Source organism: Plodia interpunctella, chromosome 23 (assembly GCF_027563975.2).
Source record: "Plodia interpunctella isolate USDA-ARS_2022_Savannah chromosome 23, ilPloInte3.2, whole genome shotgun sequence".
In the NCBI taxonomy this organism is placed as follows: Eukaryota; Metazoa; Arthropoda; class Insecta; order Lepidoptera; family Pyralidae; genus Plodia; species Plodia interpunctella.
In genome coordinates, this window is record NC_071316.1 from 4,645,327 (window position 1) to 4,671,334 (window position 26,008).

The 26,008-nt window shown below is 37.4% G+C and overlaps 2 protein-coding genes across 8 annotated transcripts in view; one reads left to right on the forward strand and one right to left on the reverse strand.

Moving 5' to 3' along the window:
• The window catches only part of LOC128680080 (uncharacterized), a 33,275-nt gene extending 9,534 nt beyond the window's left edge, over positions 1–23,741 (reverse strand). For 2 of the 3 annotated variants that reach the window (XM_053762830.2, XM_053762833.2), the window contains exons 1-19: positions 23,458–23,741; positions 15,884–16,561; positions 14,185–14,355; positions 12,675–12,826; positions 12,054–12,161; positions 10,873–11,024; positions 10,353–10,456; positions 9,367–9,559; positions 8,599–8,708; positions 7,977–8,172; positions 7,632–7,804; positions 7,097–7,260; positions 6,076–6,243; positions 5,499–5,668; positions 4,384–4,986; positions 3,658–3,769; positions 2,220–2,370; positions 1,458–1,618; positions 46–929 (exon numbers count right to left, since the gene is read on the reverse strand). In XM_053762830.2, the coding sequence (XP_053618805.1) occupies positions 46–929; positions 1,458–1,618; positions 2,220–2,370; positions 3,658–3,769; positions 4,384–4,986; positions 5,499–5,668; positions 6,076–6,243; positions 7,097–7,260; positions 7,632–7,804; positions 7,977–8,172; positions 8,599–8,708; positions 9,367–9,559; positions 10,353–10,456; positions 10,873–11,024; positions 12,054–12,161; positions 12,675–12,826; positions 14,185–14,355; positions 15,884–16,561; positions 23,458–23,557 (4,550 nt within the window). In that variant the 5' untranslated portion in view covers positions 23,558–23,741. The remainder of the gene's footprint in view (positions 1–45; positions 930–1,457; positions 1,619–2,219; positions 2,371–3,657; positions 3,770–4,383; positions 4,987–5,498; positions 5,669–6,075; positions 6,244–7,096; positions 7,261–7,631; positions 7,805–7,976; positions 8,173–8,598; positions 8,709–9,366; positions 9,560–10,352; positions 10,457–10,872; positions 11,025–12,053; positions 12,162–12,674; positions 12,827–14,184; positions 14,356–15,883; positions 16,562–23,457) is intronic. The other variant, XM_053762832.2, reaches the window with a different exon arrangement.
• A 789-nt stretch (positions 23,742–24,530) lies between these two features.
• The window catches only part of Ptp69D (Protein tyrosine phosphatase 69D), a 35,113-nt gene continuing 33,635 nt past the window's right edge, over positions 24,531–26,008 (forward strand). For all 5 annotated transcript variants that reach the window (XM_053762869.1, XM_053762867.1, XM_053762870.1 and 2 more), the window contains exon 1: positions 24,531–24,790. In XM_053762869.1, the coding sequence (XP_053618844.1) occupies positions 24,682–24,790 (109 nt within the window). In that variant the 5' untranslated portion in view covers positions 24,531–24,681. The remainder of the gene's footprint in view (positions 24,791–26,008) is intronic.

The following is a 26,008-nucleotide window of genomic DNA, read 5'->3' on the forward strand; positions in this document are numbered from 1 at the left end:
TGGCCGTTTTAGTCTATCTGAAATCATAAAGTGAAATATACTTACTTGTCAATAACGACGACGGGTCCATTCTTATACTCCATTTGACACCCAGCAACGAATTCAATCAACGCGAACGAATCTCTATACGGGTGAGACAGCCTCTCTATCGCCTCTTCCCTCTCGCTCTCCGACGTCGCCTCTCTAACTCTTCTCACAAACTCGTTATCATCGGGCTTCCCTGCTATATACTCAGTAGTGTCTCCCTCTAACCAACCATCACATTTGATAAACTTAACACTCAACTGATAATCATCTTGTAAAGAATGCACGCTCACATTTGTCACTTCAATAATGCGGTCTAAAGGCATATTTTCAGGGATACTGTCGACCTTTTCGAACCTATAACACGGCCGGCGTAGTTCCGCTTCTTCTTCAACGGATAGAGATGGCGCCACGGGCGGAGGGGGAGGGGCTGTGTCGGGTGGGGAACCGGCAGTTCGATGGCCCCAATCAGGAAATTTGAACTTCGTCGGGGAACTTAATTTGAAGTTCTTCAACGACATTTTCGACGGACTCCTCGGCGATTTGGGGCCGTTCTTCTTATCTGCCAACGAAGAGAATAGATCTCCGTTCGCTATCGATTTTCTCGTTGACAGATCTCGATTGCCGCTCAGTCTTTCGAGTCGCAACTCTGTTCTGTCGAATCGATACGCCGGTTCCGATTCAGCGATGGGAGAGCTACTTTCAGGTATTAATCTTTCGTCGTCTGCGCAGTCGCTTTCTTGTCGTCTGTAGCCGTTTGTCTCTGGTTCTGTGGGAGATTCCATTGGAGTTTTCTGGTCGGATTTTCTATGAGCTATGTAGATGTCTTTGGACACGAAACTAGCTCTGAAGTTAGCCACGTAAAGTTCGCGATCGTCTTCCGTCGGCCAGAATATGTCGCAATCCTGTATAAAACAGAGTGAGATTAATGTTTACAGTTTTTTTTTTCTTAGTAACGTGTTTTAACGTTCGACTTATTTGTAAACACATTCCACTTCTATTTGTGAGGAGGTATAATTGGCTTCAGTGTAACTATTTTTGCTTCCTACATATTGTTGTTGGTCTTCCTATGATAATAAAATAAAATATATTTAGGAAACAAACATTCTAGTGTAGAATGTGTATCTTTAAAAAATCCACACTTATTCATACTACATCGGTGCTAATATTATGAATGTGAAAGTGTGTTTGTTTATCCATTTTTAACGTCAAAACGATGTATTGGATTAAGGTAACTTAGACGATTATTAAATATGTTTAAGAACTTGGACTAAAGGAACTTTTGGTAGTGAGTTTAGTTGAGTTTGTCGGGCTCCTATCATTACAAGCAAGGTACAAAACAGCGTATTATAACGTGCGAAGCCACGCCGGGTAGTGAGAAAAAAAATGAGTATTCTGATAATTATTTAACACATATCACATGTATCACCGACCTGGTCCCCGGGCTGCGGTAACCACAGCACGAGCTGCGCGGTGTGGTCCCACAGCAGCCGCCAGAGGTCGCGCGCGGCGGCGGCGGGCGGCTGCTGCATCACCGCGTACTCGCGCAGGCGGCGACGCCCGCACACCCACGACGCGTTTACGTAATCACTGCCTGTGATATAAATAAAAGGTCAAGTGTGACAGATTGACGGACAGAGGAGTCTTATTACTTCCTAATTATCCTAAATAATATTATAAATAAGAAAGTAAGTTTGTTTGTTATCTCTTCACGCTCTATCTACTCAACCAATCTTCTTGAAATTTTGCATACATGTAGTTTGAAGTATGGAGAAGAACATAGGCATATAACACAAGTTTCGAACTTCGACCGAGCGAGTGAAGCGAATGAGCGAAATGAACGAAGTCTACAAATCAACTTGGGGCAAAAATATTTTTTTGTATGTATGTAACACTTAACTTCCGAACCGTTGGTCTGATTTTGATGAAATTTAAAATGCATGTAGGATCTGTCAATAGAATATTTAAGTTCGTAGGGCGACACAATCAGTTAAGTCGTTTTTGAAATATTCACAATTTTATAAAAGTTTGTGTACGCGAGATCAAGTTAGCGGCGAACAATTAGTTTAATTTAATTTTAATAATTAATGATAGTGTTCAAACATACATATTAAGACGACCAGTCGCCAAAATTATATGATTTTACAGAAATAAATGATGTATTATTATGATAAGCCACGTGATGGGTTGGTTACCTTCGACGCCGGGCTTGGGCACGAGCAGCACCCGCGCACAGTCGGAAGGCAGTACGCCGCCCGCGCGGTTCTTGTCTGCATTGTGCGCTGCGCGTGCGCATGCGCTTGTCTCCGCGCCTGTCTCCGACTGCGCGCACGACCGCACGATCAACTGCAATAACACGACGCGTCATTACAATTATCATATTCAGAAATTACGAATTCACAGTGCACTTATTCTAAATTAAATTATATTCACCAAAGCTACAAACTACTAGCATTTCGGAACGACCACTGCTGAGAAAAAATTTCGAAATAAACTCATTTAAACAGTGTTAGTCCCTATCGTACCAGAAGAGCTTACCATTTTTTTAATATAAATTTATTATATCTATGTGGTTAATATAAATATATTATTTATTAATCTCTCTGGTTATCACTGAACACAGAAAACATGGAAATAGAAAGTATGTATGTCAACGTTCAGCGATTAATCGCCAGCAACGAAGTCAATCGTTCACTGAGTGAAGCAAACTTGCGATGAACTTTATTTTAATTTGTTTCACAGAAATCTTCCTCCGTTTCTCGAAGCAATTCAGGCCCATTTAGAACCCCAATAACTTCGTTGTGGATAAAACAGGAAGCTTGCATTTCCAGTAACTAAGCAGGTATTGTATAAACACTGTAAATTTCAAATTTTATTCAATTTTAACTTGTTAAAGGTTCTTGATTTTGTCACTCACTGACTGACCAATCATTAAAAGTCTAAGGTACTTCTAGCAAACATAGAAGCTTCAAATTTAGAATACAATTAGTGTTTAGTGTCTAAATCAAGGGAATATCTAAAAATTTTGGAATTTCGGTCCAGTTTTCTAGATACTACAACGGCATTAATAACTTTGTAATCCCATATAAGTATAGGAAATTACAAAGTTACATTTGCAGTTAACAACGCGTTAATGCACGAGAGTTTCAATAGCGTGGGGCGCCATAGACTAAACAATCCTAATATAATATGTATTACTTGTAAGATATATTGTGTTTTCATACGATGGCCAAGTCGATCTATTTTTTAAAACCTAAAAGATTTTTAATATTGATACGATAATAACTTACGTAATAACTTAAGACAGAAGGTCCCTTAAGTAGGGACTAAATAAATTAATCGACTTGGTAACATGGAACTCACAACTTTTTACGGTAGAAAAACTGAGCTGCGAGACTTGGGTTTTTTACAGCATGTTTTTGATGGCATTATGACTTATGGTTCCATTTTGAAGAGCAAAAATATTATAGAAGAATCTTAAGAATGAAGGTATTTCATAAACAGTAAATTTGTTTGTATTCCTTTCACGTAAAATTCGGTCGACTTTTTGTGTCGAAAGCAGAACATTGACATAGGCTACTTTTCACCGCGACCAAAACCAGACGCAACAGCTAGTAATGAAACACAATTGACCTGGAACTGTTTCTCCAGCAGGTTGGTTGGCGGCGGGCCGTGGTAGGTGTGGTGTCTCGAAGCCAGCGACCGCATGCGCTCTAACAATGCGAAGTTCTCCGCTCTGTTCACCCTGAAATATATTATTGTATAATACTAGTATACAACACGTATATCACAAAGTCAGCATTTTCATTGCTGCAACTACTATGTAAATTCATTTGGAGGTGAATGTGAAAGTATACGCGGGCGTAGCTGCGGGAGAAAGCTAGTTTACGAAATTTGTATGATAAAACACGATTCTCACTCACGGTGGAGCCGTGAGCAACCGTATATTATTGTATTAATCATAGATCTAGATCTGGAATTCTAAAAAATATTAATCTATTCAAAGCTACAAATATTCCTAATTGACGACCTCGGTGGCTTAGTGGTAAAGTGCTTGCCTCTGAACCGAGAGGTCCCGGGTTCGATCCCCGGTCGCGTCATGATGGATAATGATCTTTTTCTGATTGGCCCGGGTCTTGGATGTTTATCTATATATGTATTTGTTATATAATATAGTATCGTTAAGTTAGTATCCCATAACACAAGTCTCGAACTTACTTTGGGGCTAGCTCAATCTGTGTGATTTGTCCGTATATATTTATTTATTTTTTATTTAATCCTTATCTGTATTTTTGACACTTTCCGTGAAATAATCGCCATGGTTTTTAGCGAATAAGCAATAAATTAAATATAACATACCTCCTAATTTCTTCTTTCTCAACCTCGCTCATATTGTTATACGCCTGCATCTTCTTGCTATACGTATCTGTGGACCGCGGGGCCAAATCGTAAACCCCCTCCCCCTCGTCCCCATTCATCATCCCCTCTTTCGAGTCGTCCCCATCCAGATCCCTCCCAGACGACTGGGACTTACTCTGCTCACTATTCAATTCGTCAGTCTTAATTGACATTTGGCTACCATTCTCAAAGATTTCCTTCTCGCTACACTCGATTGGACTTGATTTTATACTGGTCGTTTCATTGTCGCCATTGGTCAGGTCGTGAACGCTTTTCGCTTTCGAATTCAAATCTAGAACGGCGAGTTCCTCTTCGCTGATTGGCTCGAGCAGTTTCGCTAGATATTCTGTTGCTTTGTCATATTCCACGTCAGTTTCGCCGGAGCGGACGTGTTCTAGTAAGGCGTCGTGGACGAAAACGTATTGTTCTTCTGTTTGTACTAGGTGGTTTCTCTGGGTTCGCGCGCGACAGAGGAACCCTAGCGGTGATAGGGTTCCGGTTAGCTTCAGCTGGTTGAGCTGAGCGTCCAGGACTATGTAGGTGCCGGTGCGGCCCACTCCCGCACTGGAATAAATGTCGTTATTTCATTAGAATGAATCAGATTGGAAGTAGAAAATATTGTTTATAAGTCAAGAATACGTAATAAAAATTACAAACACAGTAACTTAAACTTTTGTAGAATAACTTTAATTGTGACTTTAGCATTGCATTTTAACTACTTTATTATTATAATATTTATTAATTATCAGCAAACAAGGCAAACCGGTCCGTGAACTTGGGAATTGATTTTCCCTCAATAAATATTTTTTACTTTTTATCTTTGCTTTCCATCAGGTGATCTCAATTCCCAATCAAATTAATGATCTCAATTTGGAAATATATATATGGTTTCTCAATACAAGTGTTAAATTAATTGCAATTTTTATTTTAACTGCAATTTTTACTAGCAATGAACAATGAGTTTACTTGCAGTGAATAATGAGTTTATCTGCAGTAAACTATGAGTTAATCTGCAGTGAACAATGAGTTTACCTGCAGTGAACAATGAGTTTACCTGCAGTGAACAATGAGTTTACCTGCAGTGAACAAGGACAGTGCCAGGGTCGGCCTGAGCAGCTTTGACGAAGGGCAACACACACAGCGGATGCCGCGGCGTGCCGTGGTCGGGCCACACCGTGTAGTGGTACTGCAGCACGACGCGGCTGCCGTCCGCGGCCGTGCCAGATGCTTCGGACGACTCACTGTCCTGTTATCATCAAATATCCATAAATAACATCAATCCATACTAGTGTCATACAGTTATTTTTTTTTTATTGTAATGAACTAGCGGCCCGTCCCGGCTTTGCTCGGATGAAAACGTAATAAATTATACCTTCATCGGAAATCACTTTGTCCATTGGCGAAACCGCATGAAAATCCGGGCAGTAGTTTTCGAGTTTATCGCGAATAAACACAGACAGACGCAGCAGAAAACTTCGTTTTATAATATATGAGAAACTCAAAAACTACTAGACCGATTTTGATGAAATTCGATGCGAAGACAGACGAAACCGTTAGGAATAAATTAGGCTTATTTTTTTAATTTGTAACGATAAGTAAGTACACCCTGTACTTAATCCACCAAATAAATAGTTTTCCTTTCATTGTCCTCACCTTGTCCCCGTCGGGGTCAACGACCGGCGCCTTATTACCGCTCTTCACCCTCATATGTCTGACAGTGTACGCGGCTCTAACATCTTCATGCAGCAATGTAACATGAACCCCGCCGTACTCCGCTGAACTCCCGCGCCCGCCGCCCGGCCAATACATATCGCATTTACGCTGGAAATAAAAAAAAAGTTTTTATTCTCTACCAGCTGTGGCACGTGGCTTCGCCCCTGTGAATTTTCCACGAGAACAGTATTTTTCGGTACGAAAAGTACCCTATGTCCTTCTCCATACTATAAACTACATCTATGTACAATTTCAAGACGATTGGTTGAGTGTATAAAGCGTGAAGAGGTAACAAACAAACTTACTTTTGCATTTATAATAGAATCAAAGATAATCTGTCATAGTTGGGCTATTTTAATTAAGCCAATGGCAAGGCCATTATTGTGGTTATATACTGGTCTAAATTACATGTGTCTGCTATTTCGACTCAAAAAGAAAGATGTCCTGTGATTGTCATCATAAGATACAATATATATATGTATATATATAGATTAGATAGGATACTTTTTTATTTTTATGTTTGCATTTATATCATCTGTGTATGTACACTGTTTTTTGAATTGTGTAATTCATAACATAATTAAATTATATTGTTTTTAGTGCAATTTGTTATGTCAATAAATGTTAAATAAATAAATATAACTATCTCCAAGATAATATTTCTTATCTATACTATCGAGTTCAGTTTAATTACTTTTAAAAAAGTAGATGACTGATCTTATCTATATTATCGAGATCAGTTTAATTACTTTCAAAAAAGCAGATGCCTGCGATTGAAATTTGCGACCATAGACAATCAATCACCCGTCTACACCATACATGTCAATCAAATTGGTACGCTACAAACACCGCTACGACATTTTCATCTGCTACCACGTCATCTACAATGCTACGAACGAAGCTGCGACCCTTACATCGTCTACGCGTCATAAGCTACGAAAATAAAGTTTCCTCGACTCACCCTGCCTCTTTCCACTAGGTTTGTGATCATGACGATGGTATGCACCCGGTGTTGCCATATCATCCGCCAGAAGGCATCTAGAGTGGCCGGGGTAGGTCCTTGTGTTGCTATATACCGTCTACGCCATATTAGCCATTCTAATTTCACTCTTGTTGGTACACCGTCTGGAGAAATAAAATAAAAAAACATTTTAGTAATGGTCGTTGAACTGTCGACCTTCGAAAAGGGACAGCTAAATATTTATAAATATATAAATGAACAAGTGGCGAAGGATAGAAGTTGGAGACAGAAAGGGGAGGCCACGCAGTAGAACCTGATAGTTGCATAAAAAAAGAAATGGCCCATAGACTTTTTACGCATAATGTCGACGATGTGGTTAAGACACTAGAGTTTGATCGTAATATATTTGTTATATCTGTATCACCTTTAGCAAAATATATAACTGCTTTTCATTAAACTCTGGCACATGTGTAACTAGTCTTCCCTGTGAACGTCCGCCATATTCCATAAGAGAAAAAATATGATAATAACTCACCTATATCAACATAAACATTGTCCAATTCGCTATCATCATCACTTTGGTCGCTGTCAGAGTCGTTCTGCTCGGCATCAGATTCCACAATGCCGGAGAACTCTATGTTGAGGAACGCTGACTCTATGCCTTCCGCGAGGTTCGGCGGCGGCTTCGCGGGTTTCACTGACGGTTGTCTGAAAAACAAGAGTAAAATATTTAATTGATAAAATTGTGAAAATATAATAATCCCCATTGAAATAACAATTGATTTTGTTTACAAGACGCGGTAAAGACAAGAAGGAGACTTGGGAGATTTGAGAGAAATAATTTATTGCACGTCATAATAAACATAGAGAAATGTCTAACCTGTGCGGTCGAGCCCGCCTCTCCAGCTTCCTCCTGATCCGTTGGAGAGCGGTCTGGCTGAGCGCGGGCAGCATGCCGTCGATGAAGTTGGCGTTGACGTAGTCGCAGCTCGTCCTCGCCGCGCCCGCGCCTGCGCCTGCGCAGCCCGCGGCGCCGCAGCGTCCGCCCGCCGACACGCACACGCGCGAGTGGTCGTCTGGCCAGCGGGGCAACACATATATACATCAACTACAGCCCTCCGTGACTCACTACATAGTACAAAACAAAGTCGCTTCTCGGCGTCTGTCTACCCCTATGTATCTTTAGACCTTTATAACTACGCAATGGGTTTCAATGTGTGTATGTGTTTTTTTTTTAATTGTCATTCAAAATATATTGTGTAAACAAAATTTTAGCTCAATCGGTTAAAAATTGAATTGCAATATTCCATCTAAACAGACATAATTAACTTCATACATATATATATTGCAAGTTATATGTAACTTGTAAATTATTTTTTTTTTTTAACATGTTCAAGGAGAACCAACAGCTTGCATTTTTAAAACTAGATCAATGGGTTACAAGAAGCCAATTATAGGTTCCCGCTGATAATTAAAATAATAAAAATAAATAAAAGACTTACATGCCGTAATATTGAGATATCTGTTCTTCTGTCTGTTTTCAGGCCGGTGGCTGTGGTGGCTCGTGTGTCCTAGTGCCGCCGACTTCGTCACCACAATCTCGTATTCTTTGCTGTAATGAACGAAAAACATTGTTTGCGTGAGTTTGCAATGTGATTTTGAAAGCCCCAACAAAATTCTGAAAGTATTTGTTGACCGATGGAAGACAAATGTATAGTAGTTTTCATCAACTACCATTTGCTTTGAAGAAAAACATCGTGAGGAGATGAAATGGAGAAGGCAATAGCAAACCACTCTATAGAGCCAAGAAAGTTGTGTGTGTTTCATTCCACGACGTAATGTGAAATACGACTATGAAGAACAAGTATTTCTTTATTTTTAATGTTACGGTTTGTATTGTAGAGTAGACAAGTGTTAGTTGTACTCCTAGTGGGGAGAGGCTGGTGTTCTGAGATACAGGCTCTGCTCAATTCAGACACCAGTGTCTCACAATCTTATTTTGTATTCATGATAATACATGTATTAATTATATTTAGGAACACTGTTCTAGAAAAATTGTGGCGTTAAATAAAGATTTTTTTGAAGTGAAAACTTCTTTACCGGCGTTGTGCACTTTTTGTGATGAGTAAAAAAATGTTAAACTCGCCTCAGGACACGTGACACTGATCGAAAACTCGTAAGACGTCAAAAATGCACAACGTTAATATTCAAGTGTTCACTTCTGCCGGCACTCCCGGAGTGCAACACGTTGTTTTTTGTATAACATATACCTGAAGCCGATGTCACCGTCGGCGTGTAGAGCGGCGACGTGGTGGGGGAACTCCCTGGCGGCGACAGCGGGGTGGTGCGGGGTCAGCATGCGCGGCGGCGGCGCGGGCGAGGTCGCCGGCTCCGCCTCGTTCGCCTGTCCCGTCTGTCCCGTCTGTCCCGCGCTCGCCGCGCGCAGCGGGGAGCAGTTTGACACTGCCCAAGGACAAAATTATTCATTACTAGCTGCGGTTGAGTAGATAATGGGTGAAGTGGTAACAATTTTTTTTATTTATAATATTAGTTAGGATGTGTTTTAAGATCGCGTTCAAGTCGCACATTCGTAACTTCTTTGTTCATAAAGTAATACATTGTTATCATAACATATATTTCGTGATAATTCTTTCAACCCATCCGAGAATTACATAATTATCCTACTAATATTATAAATGCGAAAGTTGTGAGGATGTATGTGTGTGTGTGAATGTTTGTTACTCCTTCACGCAAAATCTACGGGACAGATTATTATGAAATTTGGTACACGGGTAGAATATAACCTGGAATAACACATAGGGAAATTTTTATTCCGAAATTCCCACGGGAGCGAAGCCCTGGGGCGCACCTAGTAATTAAAAATAAAATAAATAAATATATTAGGACAAATCACACAGATTGAGCTAGCCCCAAAGTAAGTTCGAGACTTGTGTTATGGGATACTAACTCAACGATACTATATTTTATAAATAGATACATATATAAATAGACATCCAAGACCCGGGCCAATCAGAAAAAGATCATTTTCCATCATGACCCGACCGGGGATCGAACCCGGGACCTCTCGGTTCAGTGGCAAGAACTTTACCGCTGCGCCACCGAGGTCGTCAATTATATAATTACTAAAAAGAATGACTGAAAGTGGACATCAATCTCGCTAAAATTACTACTAATTGCCACTTTGTACATAATTTATAAGAAAAGTACACATAAGGCTAAAATAAACTCTTCTCACCGGGTTTCTTGTAAGCGTTGAGCGGCGCACGCGCAGCCCTCTCTCCCCCCTCCTCCAAGTAGTTGTACGCAGCGCTGATACACTTGCTCAGCCGGGACCTACATCTAGGACAATTACACCTGTCATTTCATTTTACAGAACACATGTCAAATATTTAAAAAAGATTTTTTTTGTTTAGAATTTTTTTTTTGCCTACGATACAGCCATAAAACGTCTTCATCTTATGTAAGAGCTATGCTCTTGTCGATGGAGCATTCGGCTTAACATTTAAGGTCTCAACATAACACGATACATTCTCTTTAAGTCTTTATACATAACTCTTCCATGTTGAAAATTCAAAATTCTTTATTTAACTTAGAATGATATACATAACTTATTCACGTCAAAAATTTACTTAAAATAAAGTCTACTGCCGACTTCCAAAGCGCAGGTGAAAAAGAAGTGGCGCAATAAACTTAACCGCAGCCTTTTCTCCAAAGACCTCAATCAACAAAAAGAATACAGATGACGAGTGGCTCACCTCCAGTACACTAGCGCCAGAAGCAAAGCGGCCAGTATCGGTATTAGAGCGACGGCCAACAAAGCGGCCGTGCTAACTCCACCCGTCCTCGTCGATTCGCTGGGAGGAGACATCGCTTCTGGATGAGTGGAACACCATTCGCTTGACACCACCTGGGGAGATATGTCCGCTTGAGAAATTTACATCGGGTATAATTGTCTTTTCAAAGAAACATGAAATCGATGAGATTTCCACCCCACATGAAACTGTACATCACAATCAACCACTGACGTCCCACAGTGGTAACTACATCACTTGCAAACAAAAATAAACTTTCCTTTCTTTCCATCACTTTCTTTCTTTTACTGTAATACGAGTGAAAAAATCACAAAGTTAAAAAATACTACGACTTTGTGCCTTAGAATCTTTTGCCGGAGTACCTTACTACTTTATAATTACTCTGCCTCTCTCACCCTTCAAATCGGAACACAAGAATGCCACTGCTGTTTGGTGACTGAAATAGATGAGAGAAAGAGAGAGAGAGACGGAGGTACCCATGCAGACGACCATAGTACCAAAATCAGAACTAAAGCAAACAGAAATAGTCATATCCATACTAATACTAATCTATACTATTATTATAAAGACGTAAGCGTTTGTGAGTTTGTGACTTTGTGTGTTTGAGGCGGGTAATCTCCGAAACTACCGAACCGATTTCGAAAATTATTTCACCATTAGAAAGGTACACTATCCATGATTGCTATAGGATCTCGCTATATTTTATTTCACTAGGTACATATTTTAGCACTATATTACTGCACTCATGTTTCGCACCAGCGCACCTACTTAGTAGTAAAGGCTCCAACTGAAAATCAGTGCTCCTAGAGCTCCTAGAGTAATAACATCACTGAGTTGTGACACCTGTTTAGATTATTGCAGCACACACACCCATAATCACTTTTTGTACTTACCCACATTTTGTTTTTTTTTTATCTTAATTTAATTTTTTGGTTAATATGTGTGTCTGTAGTTTTTTGAATAAACTCATTTCTATTCTATTCTATCTCAAAATTCCTACGGGAGCGAAGCCCCGGGCAACATCTATTAGTTAAAAAGTGTAAGTCCCTTGCTTACCAGATTTTTGTTAAAACATTTCAGTTGAATAGCTCTCAGTCTCAGAGCGCTTATCAAATAGTTCTCACCTTAGGCGGAGATTCAGATCCGTTAATGACAGCATTGAGCCTCGCAACAGACTTAGTAACAGCGTACATCTTCACTTCGTAACTGGTGTTGTTCAAAGTGTCCACTTCCTGATAGACAAACAACAATTATTCAGCCTTTTAATAACAACCCCAGAGAATTTCCATACTATCCATATCTATCCATACTAAATACAATAAAACCTTAGATATGATAAATAGAAGTCCCACAGCCGCGTCTGTCTGTATGAATGCGATAAACTCAAAACCTACCGGACGGATTTTCGTATGGTCTTGACCAATAGATAATGTGATTCCTAAGTAAGATTTTGGTGTATTTTTGTTTTAACCCGAGCAAAGCCGGGAAAGGGTGCTAGTGTTTATATAAATACCCGTCTGTCACGCTTTCACCGCTAACCCGCTAGGCCGATTTAGATGGAATTTGGAATTGACATTGAACATGACTATGTTCAATGTCGCCATAATTTATAACATGATTGTTTTAAAAATATGTTACAGATCTTCAACCAACACAAATTCATTGCAAACTCGCCGCTATTACTGCGCCATAGAGGTTCATGCAGGGTAACTTGATGTGCTGTTGACTGTACATAGTATACATACCACACTCATAGTTGTCTCAATGTCATTCTTGCTGGTGGGTAACGTCAGTCTGGTCCTGGGTTGAAGGTCGGGGATCTTCCTAACGGTCACCACGTATTGGTCCAAGGAGTTGTTGTATTCAGCCGGCTGCCGCCATTGGAGGTACAGTTTACCTGTCAAATAGAATGAAGCTTTTACTACTAAATATATTTATTTATTAACGTACACAAGTCTTTCTTGTACAATACAATACAATAGTAGACTAGTAGCCAAGGTCTGTAAGGCATCAATTGCAGCTCGAGATATTTAGGCGCACGGGCGTAGCGAGGGCGCCTATAGTTCGAGCAGAGTAGTTAGCTCGGGTGTAAGCATAAGTACAATTTAATTACTCTGTTTTACATCTCGATTGTGAGGTAAGTAGAAAAAAAAACGTAATTATAAAAAAAATCCCAAAAACAAATAATATTTAATAAGTAAAAGTTTTCTATTCCCGCCTTTTTTCATTAAAAAGAACCAAGTAAGGAATTTTTTATTTTTTTTTCAAGAACGAAATTGAACTTCGCCGTTCGAAACCTATTTAAAATTGATAACTTATATATTTATACGAAGACAAGGCTGAATAGCGAAGCCACCTCCTTGGTCATTGGCTGAATGCATGATGTCTATTGCTAGTATGATGGTTAGATGTACGCGAACTTTTTGAAAGAGTGAAGTGTTTTTTTTTAATTACTTACCGCCCTAGGGCTTTTCTAGCTACATTATTACCCTAGAGCGCTAATTAGTCATTTACAAGCCCCATTTGGGGGTAATAAGGACCTACTTACCGAATATGAGAGATGTAAAATACATTTATTGCCCATAAAACAGTCAGTATAAAATAATAGAATAACATATACATATGGACCAATGGCGGGCTTATTGCTAAGCAACCTCTTCCAGTCAATCTTTGGGTAGTGAGTCTTACGAGTGTGTTATTGCTAACACTGGTGTCATATTTTATTCAAGTCGCCCAAGGCATATGACATGAAGTTTTACGACAAACTACCGCCATCTAGTGGCGAGCAGTCGCACACACTAGCAAGCTAAACTGTCAATCAGTCTGGAGGTTTCCTCACGATAAATAATTAAATATATTAGAACAAATCACACAGATTGAGCTAGGCCCAAAGTAAGTTCGAGACTTGTAGTGTTATGGGATACTAACTCAACGATACTATATTTTATAACAAATACATATATAGATACACATCCAAGACCCAAGTCAATCAGAAAAAGATCATTTTCCATCATGACGCGACCGGGGATCGAACCCGGGACCTCTCGGTTCAGAGGCAAGCACTTTACCACTGCGCCGACGAGGTCGTAAATGATTTCATTCACCGGAAGTAAGGGGTCTATGAAAACTAACTAAACACAAGTTTGATTGATATACAAACTAATATGGCACGAGTAGAATTCGAACCTGGGACCTTTACAATCACAGGATCACCACCGCATCGTATACAAAGGAAATTGAATGAAGTGCACTCACGTCTCTCTGAATCACACTTAATGTCCAAGATGTTAGGCGCTGATGGTGGAACCACATCCGTCAGTACGTAGAGAGGATCCGATTTGTTGCTGAGGCGGGCATGGAGGTCGGACGGCACCCCATCCGTGTTGAAGAACGCCCGCACCCAGATCTTGTACGGTGTGAACGGTTCTGAAAAAATATGTTTAGCTTTTTAAGGCCTTCTTTGTAAACGTAGACAGAGACAGCTAGACCCAGTTATATCTTCCATTTCGCTCATCTATACTCTATACTATATATATTATAAAGTGGTAAGCGTTTGGGAGTTCGTATGTTTGAGGCGGCTAATCTCCGAAACTACCGAACCGATTTCAAAAATTATTTACCTATTTAAAATTATTCACCATTAGAAAGGTACATTATCCAATATTTCAAAATTCCCACGGAAACGAAGCCCCGGGCAATATCTAGTACAAGGTAAATATGTGCGTATTATAAGTACATGAGAAGAAACGAGACAAAGCGCTGAAATCTTTTGTCCCTAATAATCTGTCACTTTGTATGATATTAGCCGGATTGGGCGGGAAAGTTGTATGGTATATCATCTAGTTTTCTTGGTATTTGATTGTAGATATATATTACATTGATAGCAAATACCGGAATGCTAACTATGTAAGGATTTTTTTGTTTGATAATAAAAGATTAAAAAAAACAATATACAACAATATTAGCCTTGTTAATGAAAAATATGTCTACAGATGCCGATTTAACATGAATAAGGATAAAATGGTCCTTTTCGATAACTAGTCTTGAAACAGTGAATGAAATTTGCATTTTTTGTAACCAGTTGTGAAAAACAGTGGTGAACCAAAGGTATTGAACTCTTAAGCGGACGGCGAGACACAAAAGTAGTTGACCTGTTAATTATTAATTGTTGTTCGTAATTGTTATGGCTGCTAGCAGTGTACTATCCAGCTATAAACAAGTCTAAAAACGATAGCGTCGATTTAACATATAATTCCAAAAGGAAAACAGTAAGATTTACACAAGACAAGTGCAAATAAATCAAGCTGACAAAATACATCATTATTAACAATGGAACAAAAGACTTACCGCGTGTTGTAAAGTTAAAATCAAATTGAGAAATAATAATTAAACTTTATAAAATCATGACGGCAACCAATCCAAGTAATAGCCACGCACTAAGTCGCTTTATAAGCTTTATCAAGATTAACACATATTTCAACAAAACAAGGATAGATGCAAAACATTATGTACTGGTAACAATGGCATCATAAAGTAATAAAATATGTCATAACTGTTTTACGAACAATATATTTTTTTAATTCATCTTTAAACAAATCTCGACATAAAAAAAAACTTGTTTACCTTTTTATTTATATCACAATTCAAGGAAATAACCCTCGGGCCATGAAGACCGCATTACTAATGAAGAACTTTATAATTAAACAATATTAATTATTTTCCTTATGTTATTCAAAACCGATTTACGTCAGTCGTCCTCGACTAGTATTTAGAGACGGTTTTACCCATATACAAAGAAAACGATGTCTCGATAGACAATCACATTTTTCTGATATTGTGATGACTGGTGCTAAAAAGCCACCCTGTATGTCCTTATTAATATGGAATCTTTCGAATTTCCGTACTTTAACTCAATAGCAACTATGGAAATATTTTTCTTAAACAAACCACTTACTTAGATTCTTTAACCGGAAGCCGACAACTTTGGTCACTTTGCCAGCTTTATTCAACAACGTCAAATTCCTGATCGACCTGGAGTACCCCTCCATGCCCAAGTCACTCGAAAACACATTCTGCCTCTTCACCTGGTCTGACGTTGGCACCCCAGACACATTCACTGTATCGAACCTTGATACTCCTCGCTCGTAATACAATACATAAGCATATTGCGTCGCATCTTTAAACTGCATACCAGATTTCTTCACCACTTCAATAGGATAGTTAAATATAGAATGCGTCTCCTCTATATACTCTTCCTGTCCGAGATTTTTGTCTGTATTATTGGCATCTTGCCGTCTCTTTCTGTGTCTATGAGATCTGATTTCCCTCTTGCTCCGATAACCGTCAATTAAGTCTGGTGGGTATTCGTCATTCAAACGTTTCTTTTCATTGATCCAATATGATGAATAGTCTTCTTTAAGTTTCTCTGGTGTTATTGAATCTGTGTCGCCGATGACGTCATTGACTGGTTCGTCGGCTTGGGGTTCTTGTTTTGGTGATGGTGTGGTGGTAGTGGGAGTGGTTTCTGGGCTGGAATACAGAACTATGGTGTAGGTCACGGGCGGGGCCCACGACAGTAGAATCTCATTGGAGGTCACCATGTAAGCCACGAGATTATGCGGTGCGGACGGTACTGTAACAAAAAATAAATATTTGTATAATTTAAAGGCTTTAAGGTCAGTCAGTCTCCCACCTGGGTAGATGACGTCCATTGAAACTCGCTCTCAGATCTCTGCAGTTCACAGTCAGCCCTCGTCTTGTCAATGTAAAGTATGTCTTCAAAGGATGCTTTAAAGCTCAGTTCTAAGTTGCCTCTTAACGGCTCAGGAAGAAACTGGGAACCGCTAAGACGAGAGACATGGAGAGAGAGCAGGTTTATTATTGGAATATTGTGTCAATGTCTATGAGAAGAAACTTAATTTTTGAAAATTATTTTAAGCTATTAATTATCTTGCTTGGGAGAATAAAGAAAGACCATGAGATGTGCTTTGTCTGATTCTGATGTTTTGGTTGAAGTAGTAAACAAAATCAACCATTGCAACTACATATAATTCGTGTTAATTTAAAAACAATTTGCGTAACATTTCCAATGTCGATATCGATAAGGTGATAAAAATAGTTTAAATAATAAATTTTCCCACGTCACAATGAAAAAACACATTCATAATCGATCATATTTTATCGATAAGATACGCAAGGTCGTTGATTTTATTATTATCATAAAATATCGTTGTATACAATTTGTTATTTTGATTTTGGTGTAACAGGCAATCTAAATTACGTTTTTGAAAATAATTAGATGAAAAATTTCTGGATTCGAGCGGGAATTGAACTCGCGCCCCTGTGTATCAAGAGCACTGTCCCGGATAGACAGGGGCGCGAGTTCAAATCCCGCACGATTCCAGATTTTTTTCAAAAATAAATTCATTTATTATACCAGTCCACTTTGTTAGTAATAATGAGATCTTACCTACGGTTAGTAACACAAATCATACTCACACGCCAATTTTAATTGATCTAATGATTAAATTATTGGTTCAAAAAATCTGTGTCTTCGTCATATTTTTTTGTCGTGTCATGTTCTACATATCGATATATCGATTAATTACAGAGACAGATTGCACTCGATACGCTTTATCATAAAGACCGTTTTTTGGCCCAGAAAACCGAAAACATGTATTTCAGACATATTTACTAGTATTATCACAGGTCATACATTTTTACTAGACACTACCGACAAAATGTATGAAACAAATGAATTTTTCGTGAAGGTCAACGCGTACCAAGAAATTGTGTGAGTGAGATAACACGCCAGGGTTGGCGTCATAATCCCAGAGAGTTCTTAGCGGGCAACTTTATACTGACTGAATGTGAACGATGTCATTTTAAGGGAATAGGGAGTGGCCATACTGTGCGCTACTATTCCTTCTTATTAATTGTGATCTAAGATTGTGCTAATTTCGTAAGTCGTATTTTCAACTCATAATATTTAATACAATACACAATACATTTCTAGTAAAATATATACAGTCTGATGGCTTATTTCATAAGGATTTCATTAATATAACTTACGATACTAGTGTTCATACAAAAGTCTTGAGATATCCGATGATTTCTGCCTCGCGGAATATCCCGGAAAATTTCCGGGAGCCATCGGACTACTATCCGTGGACGCAAAAATGACGTTGGACTGACTAAGGAAGGTCCATATTAAGTCTCTCTTAAAGTTCAATTTAAACTATTACTCTGATATTTACATAAAAGCATCTGATTTCACTAGGTGTATAATATTCACTAGTTGTATAACAATTGGATAATTGTTTTATCTTACCGGCCTCTGACTGATTTAAACAGTCAATAGACACACGAACAAAACAATCTACGATTGATTCAGTTTTTCCTTTGTACGATAATATCGTACAAATGATAATTGATACTGTCATTGACACTCGGTTGCGTTCATTGCGTCGATATACTAAACACTAGATACTCCAAAGACAAAGAAAACTGACGAGATAGAATGTCTCCTCACTCTCTCTATCCCTACAAGGTAATCTTTCACTATTTCAGAAACTCATCCAACAATAAACAAGCTGACCAATTAAGCGTAACCTTTAGGTTTCGTGTGTATCGGCTCTGTCTACCCCGTGAGGAATAAAGAAAAGACGTGATATTTAATCAAATTGTATTCACATTATATCGAAAAGGATAGCATTTCATGCCAGTGTGCAGTATTTGTCACCTATTTTCAAGCATTACAATGCCAAATCTAGTTTTATTATGTCAATGGTTCGATTGTATCTGCGCACACGCATCTCGCTAAAGATTCTGCGAGTTAAATGGACCATCATATTCAAGTTTCTTCTATTTCTATCGTCACTGCAATTATGTCAAAAATCATACTAATATATATAAAAGTGAAACTTTGTAAGAATGTTTTGGATGGAAGCCCGTGTCGCGGGTCAGAGCTGTGGAATTTGGAGTTAAAAAATTTACCCCATGTAGGTACCATTCCAAGTTTCACTCTACCCGTACATTGAATTTCATCGCAATACATTTATCCACCCATAAGGCGCTGATAGGAAACAATGGCAATCCCAAAGAGGGTTGACGCCTCTACAGTCATCTCCAAAATTTTACGGTTACTTTTTAAACTGACCCCGGGCTTCGCAGCATGACAGCCCCGAATGAAACGTGCGGAGATGAAAGAGGATGCAATGGAGCATTTTATCTCGCATCGAAGTTGAGACAATCAAATCCGTGTACGAAAGCTAAGCAAGAGTGGATAAATGCCGGAAAGACCGATTGCGGAACACTCGATTGACCGAATCAATTTACATATCGAACCTGGGACCGTCGCTGCCGTCTTATTCCAGACAGACACATTCCAGAGTTCAGAGTGCATTCTCAAACTCCTCACTTTATTCCAATTTTTTATCGGTTAAGCGACGGTAAGGAATATGGTAATTTACATAACATTCCTACTATGTAAGAGTTAGTATGTACGGTCTTCGGAACTACTGAACTTAATTCACCAGTAAGAAGCTACATTATGGAATATTATTACAATATGACCACTCCACACCACATCCTCCCGTGACTATCGATTAAGAAACACAGCTTTACAAGCTGAAGGGAAACAACAGCATTCCCAAAGTGTGTTGACGCCAGGCAGGCGGTAGTAAAATTATAGCCAAATCTTGCTTCGGGGCGAGCACAGAAAAGACACAGAGAGGCAGCTACATTATTCCTGAGTGACATAAGGTAATTTTTATCCCGATATTCCCATGCGAGCGAAGCCGGGGGAGACAATGTATTATGCAGTAATTTTCGATGGGTTTAATGCGAAAGTAAGTTTGTTTGTTACCTCTTTACGCTCTATCTACTCAACCAATATTCTTGAAATTTTGCATAACTACATGTAGTTTGAAGTATGGACATACAAGGGCGGCAAATGCTAGTAATATATAAACAGGAATCACATAGATACATACTCTCTACAAGATATGCGCGAAACATGCTTCCTCGTAATCAAATAAGAGTTTTGACGATGTTTACAAACTAATTATTTATTATAACAAAACAATCTCAATCATTTAATTAGCAATTAGAAATTATCGATTGATTTTATCTTCCTACTAACTAATGTAGTAAGAATATGGATGTTTGTTAACATAACCGAATTCCATGAACGATTAATTGTAACTATATCTATACTCATATAAAATCAATTAATAAATTGGGGTTGTGAAAGGATAATTCCTTTGTGTGTGTTACATACTGTTTGTCTGTAAAGAGTTGAAAAAGTGAGGGCGCTTTGGCTGGCAACACTGGCCATGGCAAAAAAATGGAGCTCGCTAAAAATCCGCTTTCTACTCTATTTAGACTGTAGGCTAAACTTCATTAAAAATGAGATACATTTGCGGTGTGGAGCCCAGAATCCGCGATATGAAACACCCAATTAGGTACCTATAACACCTCCATATTGCGTCAACGGTTTTACTGACACATTTTATCCGCCTAAACACTAACCGACAATAGCGGCCATTAGAAAACGTAACTAATTATGACAACAAACATAATTGGTTTAAACTCTGTAAAGTAAAACAATGGTTGTGCAAGAGGTCAACGGCCGCCGACAATGGTGCACTCTGCATTTGGTGCGTTCGCGACCCAAAACTTGAAGCTTTTTTAGAGAAAGTTGATGTGCCCGTCATATTTTCGGTGCTTCGCGATTTAACTAGAGCACTATCATGAGATTTTGTTTATTGTCAGCACTTTTTGGACATTTTGATGTACCTAAGTAAATGTTTATATTACAGGTTTATAGACATTACTTTCGTTAAAATAAAATGTCCGACCGAAACTACACTAATCGTGATTTTTGGCGGAAACCGAAACTTTCGCCATGTAATAATATATTTTTAATAACGATAACAATGATATTTTCTAGCTTCTAATATCATAGAATATTTTATTCTTCTAATCTAGAATTTGATTTGAAATTGAAGGTTTTTTTTATTGTACTTTAAATTCATTATTATTATGTAATATTGGGTCTTAAAAATTTTAGAAAATGGTCATGACAAAATATAATTGTCTCTAGATTAGTACCGTGCGACGGGCGTCAATTATCCTTATTAAGGTAGCCTTGACCACTATGGTCTGTGCTATGATGGTCTAGCATGTGTTATTGCATAAATAATTCATGTCCTTGGCCCTTGGACACATAGGTATTTGATTTACAGTTTTTTAAGTAGTCACCAATTAAATCTAACTCAATTAGCAGACGAAATCAGAAAGATCAATAAGATTGTAAATAATTAGGTATGTATACTATTTTATTGATGTTTCTCAAAATTGTTAAAACAATATAACTACAATATGTACTATAAAATTGGTACAGACTGAGAAGGACACATTTAGATAAATCCCTTTTGACTGAGTCATTTAACATTCTCATCTGATAGTTGAACCCTGTTACATTCCCGCCTGTGACGCCCCAACGCCCAGTGTCTGCGTAAAAAGAAGAGCTGTAATTTTACTACCGGCCGCCTTCTGACGTTAACCCTATTTTTGCCTATCACATGGGATAGAGAGGTCCTATTTTAAGGCGGGAACCACACGCCATAAATCGATCTCTAGGAGACAACAGCATTGTATAAGTAAATTTATAAATATAGACAATTGTTTTTACACCTGGCACCTCTATCGAAGCAATGAGGTTGTGACTAATCTACCTGAGGTCAAGTGGGTGTCATTTACACTTTTGGTGTAAACAATTACAGCCTTGAACTACTAAGCTGCTAAACGATTTTCTGAAGCTTAACTTGTGAGATTGCATTAACTTGTATAATACATATATTTTTACAGGAATTAGGAATAAAATATATTTTTTTAGGAAAGTATTTGTTTCAGAACTGTACTTACATTTTATGAAGTTTTTTCACCCAAAATAATTTTAATTTGTTAATTATAAATGTACTTAACATTTATATTTAACAAAATAAATTTATTTACTATAAAAGCTGGATGTCTCTTATTAAATATTTTTTTATGCATATCTGGTCTCTGACAGATATAAAGTAGTTCGTAAGGTAGACATTAAGTTCTTTAGGAACTTTAACATGAGTGTGACCATTATGACTCATCTAATGGACTTCACACATTTGAAAAACTTTTAACAAGGCAGCTCAATTCTTAAAAAAAAAAAAAAATTTTGAAACATTCACTTTCATGTTTGAGTGTTTCTGGTTTTTTAAATAAATAAAATCATAAATTACATTATAAAAGGAATACTAATGTCAATTATCCATTTTACAATGGCGTTTACAAATACCTTCTTGTTTATGTCTAGAATGCATTTTATGATGATTTTACTAGCTATGCCCCAGAGCTACGCTCCTGTGGGAATTTCGGGATAAAAATAACCTGTGTTACTCCAGGTTATATACAGATATAACAAATACATACACAACAGACATATGACATATACAGACATAACAAAACATTCAGTAGATTTTGCGTGAAATAGTAACAAACATACACATACATCCTCACAAAAGTATCACATTTATAATAATAGCAGGAGATATAATTATATTAGGTATTAAAATATTGATTGAAAATAATTTTCAACAATTAAATTACAAAGCTAACAGTTAAATCATTGCACACCAGGCTGCAACCTTTACTGCAATCTTTACTTTATGATCTCACTTGAAGACTATTTTTTACAATTAGGCCTACAACTACTGCCCTTTTGTTAAACGCTATTATGTATTTTGTGAATTAAGAAATACATCTATTGAAAAGTTAATAGGATACAAAAAATTACTATTTTCATGATCATGATATCTAATCTACGTGATTTACAAAGAATATATGTTTTGTTTATTATCTAGTTTAGGCCGGCACCGGCACAAACACCAGACAGGTGATAGTGTGATCAGAAAATGAGATGACAAAAGTTTTTGATGATTGTGAACTTTACAGAATTACAAAAATGACTTCGCAATATTGAATGAATTACAATGAAATGTACTAGACTAAAATCTTACTCTTCACAACTAAAACTATCTTTGGGAAATAAATAAATTCTTTAACCATAATAATTGAGATGTACCACATAGGGTAAAAATAATGAAATGTGTTGTTTTTTTTTCCATCATAGAAAGCCACTAAACTACATTTTTGTCATAATGAGACTAAAGATTACAACAAATGTATTTACTATAAATAGATACCTACAGATAATTATTGATATAACATGACATGGCTAAATAGGCTTGTATATAGAGTTTATATATATATTTTATATATTCTCATCTTTTAAATAATAATGCACAGTCGTGATAGAGTGAATCAAAACCAGGAATCCACCTTCAGTTGAGATGAAGACTTCGGATGACAGATTAGACAGATCATGCCACCCCCTCAATTCGGGCGTAATCCTACTTAGACCCAATATTAATTCCAGCAAAACTTAAAGGTTAAGCTATAGTAAATATTACTGCACATATTACTCACCATAAATTTCCTTTACTTCATTGTTATTAACGGCATTATCACAATGAACGCACAAAATAAATATAATAAAAATGGCTCCTATCGTGTACTGAATATACATTTTTAACTAACGATGCGCACGTGAAATACACGTGTAGCTAGTCTAAACAATATTAATTAACCACATTTTCACATTGGTAATCGGCAGAAACAGAAAATAACTCGAGTAACACATTTAATTCATAAAAATCGCTACAATTAAGCTGCCATTGCGATAGACGGATAGACCCCGCCGCCTGTCATTCAACTTGTCAATAAACAAAAAGTGTTGCCAAAATGTAAAATCATTTTGTGATTAAGGTGAACGACCACTGATACTAGTAGTAATTTTTGAAAATACACGGAATCGGATGCGAAATATTTGCCGCTGATAAATTCTGTTTTCAAAAATTTCCTCCCTTGAGAATTTCCGTAAATTTTCAAGAGATATTCTATCAACAATTTCACGAGAACAACGTGAAGTAAATTCTAGAGAATTTCCGAGAATATTTCTTGACCGTTTTCGCGCAATCTTATTAAGTACTGTTGGGTACCTTTTTAGTACATCTATGTGCATTCTTAAAACTTTCGATAACCGCACATTGTTTATCATGGTAATTATGTGACTTATACATATATTCTATGATTTTACAGGGCCCGTCCATTAATTAGATGATGTGTTTTTGCATTTTTTTTCTCTGCTCCTCCCCTTGATTATCATCGTGAGGTTGAAAACTAAATCAAAAATCACGTGTATTTTTAGTACCTACAAATAACAATTTCTTTTTAAATACATTATCTTTTCACGTCGATTTTTGGTATTGAAATCGCGTGTTTGACAAAATAATAAATACACGTGTTAACCTACTACATACACCCCCCTCCCCCCTGATGATATTCGTCAATAGCAGCTGCTGATAAACAAGAACTTTAGTTATAGACTTCTTGCGGTTCTTGCGGTAGCCCGATGTGCGCTTATCTTTATTATCATAAACAATGAAACTCTCAATCAAAACTATTTGTTTTTTATAATTTTTACGTTGGCAACATTTTCAGTTAGATTGTTTGTTCGGCTTCGGGTGTCACCCGCTTTGTAATTTTAGTGATTATTTTTAGAAAAACTCAGTGTAATTGCTGTGTAAATCAATAACAAAATGGATTAATAACTGTGAGATGAGTTAGTTATAGCAGTATTGCTTGTAGTGTATGTGTAAAGCGGTTACTTCCGCCATGACAATGATCCATACCGACGGGAAGTGTCCTGCGACACTCGTTCTATATTTTGTGTGTATTTCGTTGTTTTGTCCAATTTTAGGTGAGTATTATAGTGTTTTTCTTCATTTTTATCATAACAATTCCTAAATATACCTTCCCGTTCATGAATAACGTTCGGAACTCGTTGAGCCTAAATGTCTATTGTTTCTTGGGAGTTCCTGTAAGCGAACAGAAATCGGTACTGTTTATCCTTACTTATTATAAAAAGAAGTCCCGCCGTCGCATCTGTCTGTATGAACGAGATAAACTCAAAAACTACATCCATTTTTATACGGTTTTCACGAATGTATAGTGTGATTACTGAGAAAGGTTTAGGTGTATAATTTATTATGGTTTTACTCGAACGAAGCCAGGACGGGCCGCTAGTAAATAATCAGTCATTAATAAACAATCTAGCTGTAATCTTAGAAAAACAACACTTTATTTACAATGATTATTTAGTTAATATGTAATGGATCTATAGATATTTTATACAGTAAGTTGAAGGTTGAGGATAAATTTAACAATATTAGCTCAATTTACAATAGGTATTAATAATAATGAGGGAAGACATTTTTAGTACAATATTTAATAATATGTCCAGTGTTATCTATGTTTAGGTATTCTATTGTGTGTGTTATGTGTTCTATAGTAGGATTTACTTTATTGCAAATATGTACATCACTGCATCCTTACCCATATTCCCACACAAAAAAAGAACCCGAATTCCAATTATCAAAAAAGACAGGGAAGATCAAGGTGGTCAGGGAAAGTCTGTAAATTTGGGGGGCTACCTGGAAAGACCGGGAAAGTTATTGTAAAATTAAGATTTATTTTGTGACTAATTGTATCCCTGAATGAATTATTGGCTATCCAATATTTTTTATCGCAGCCAACCTGTCATGTCTTAACTCTTACATTTTCGTCTCACGCAAACGCAATCCATCCATCACCCTTTGCCATGTTAGTTTTCACTCCTCATTACTAAAATGTTAAGGCTGAGAATCAACAACAGAAGTTTAAGACAAAACTATGTGTATGACGATCTAACCAAATGTGGTCACCATATATACACATAGTTTCTCCCAGATGAAACTTCTGTTCTGGCATTGCTTATTGTCGTTCCTCATGCTTGTACTGAAACACATAGACAATTCTTATTTTCTGCTAAAACTAGGACAGTTTTAGAGTAAACTTTTCCTAACTATTTCAGATATTTTTCACTTTCCTTAAAAATTACAAATAAAACTTTTGAACACTTGCTGTGGATATCCTGATG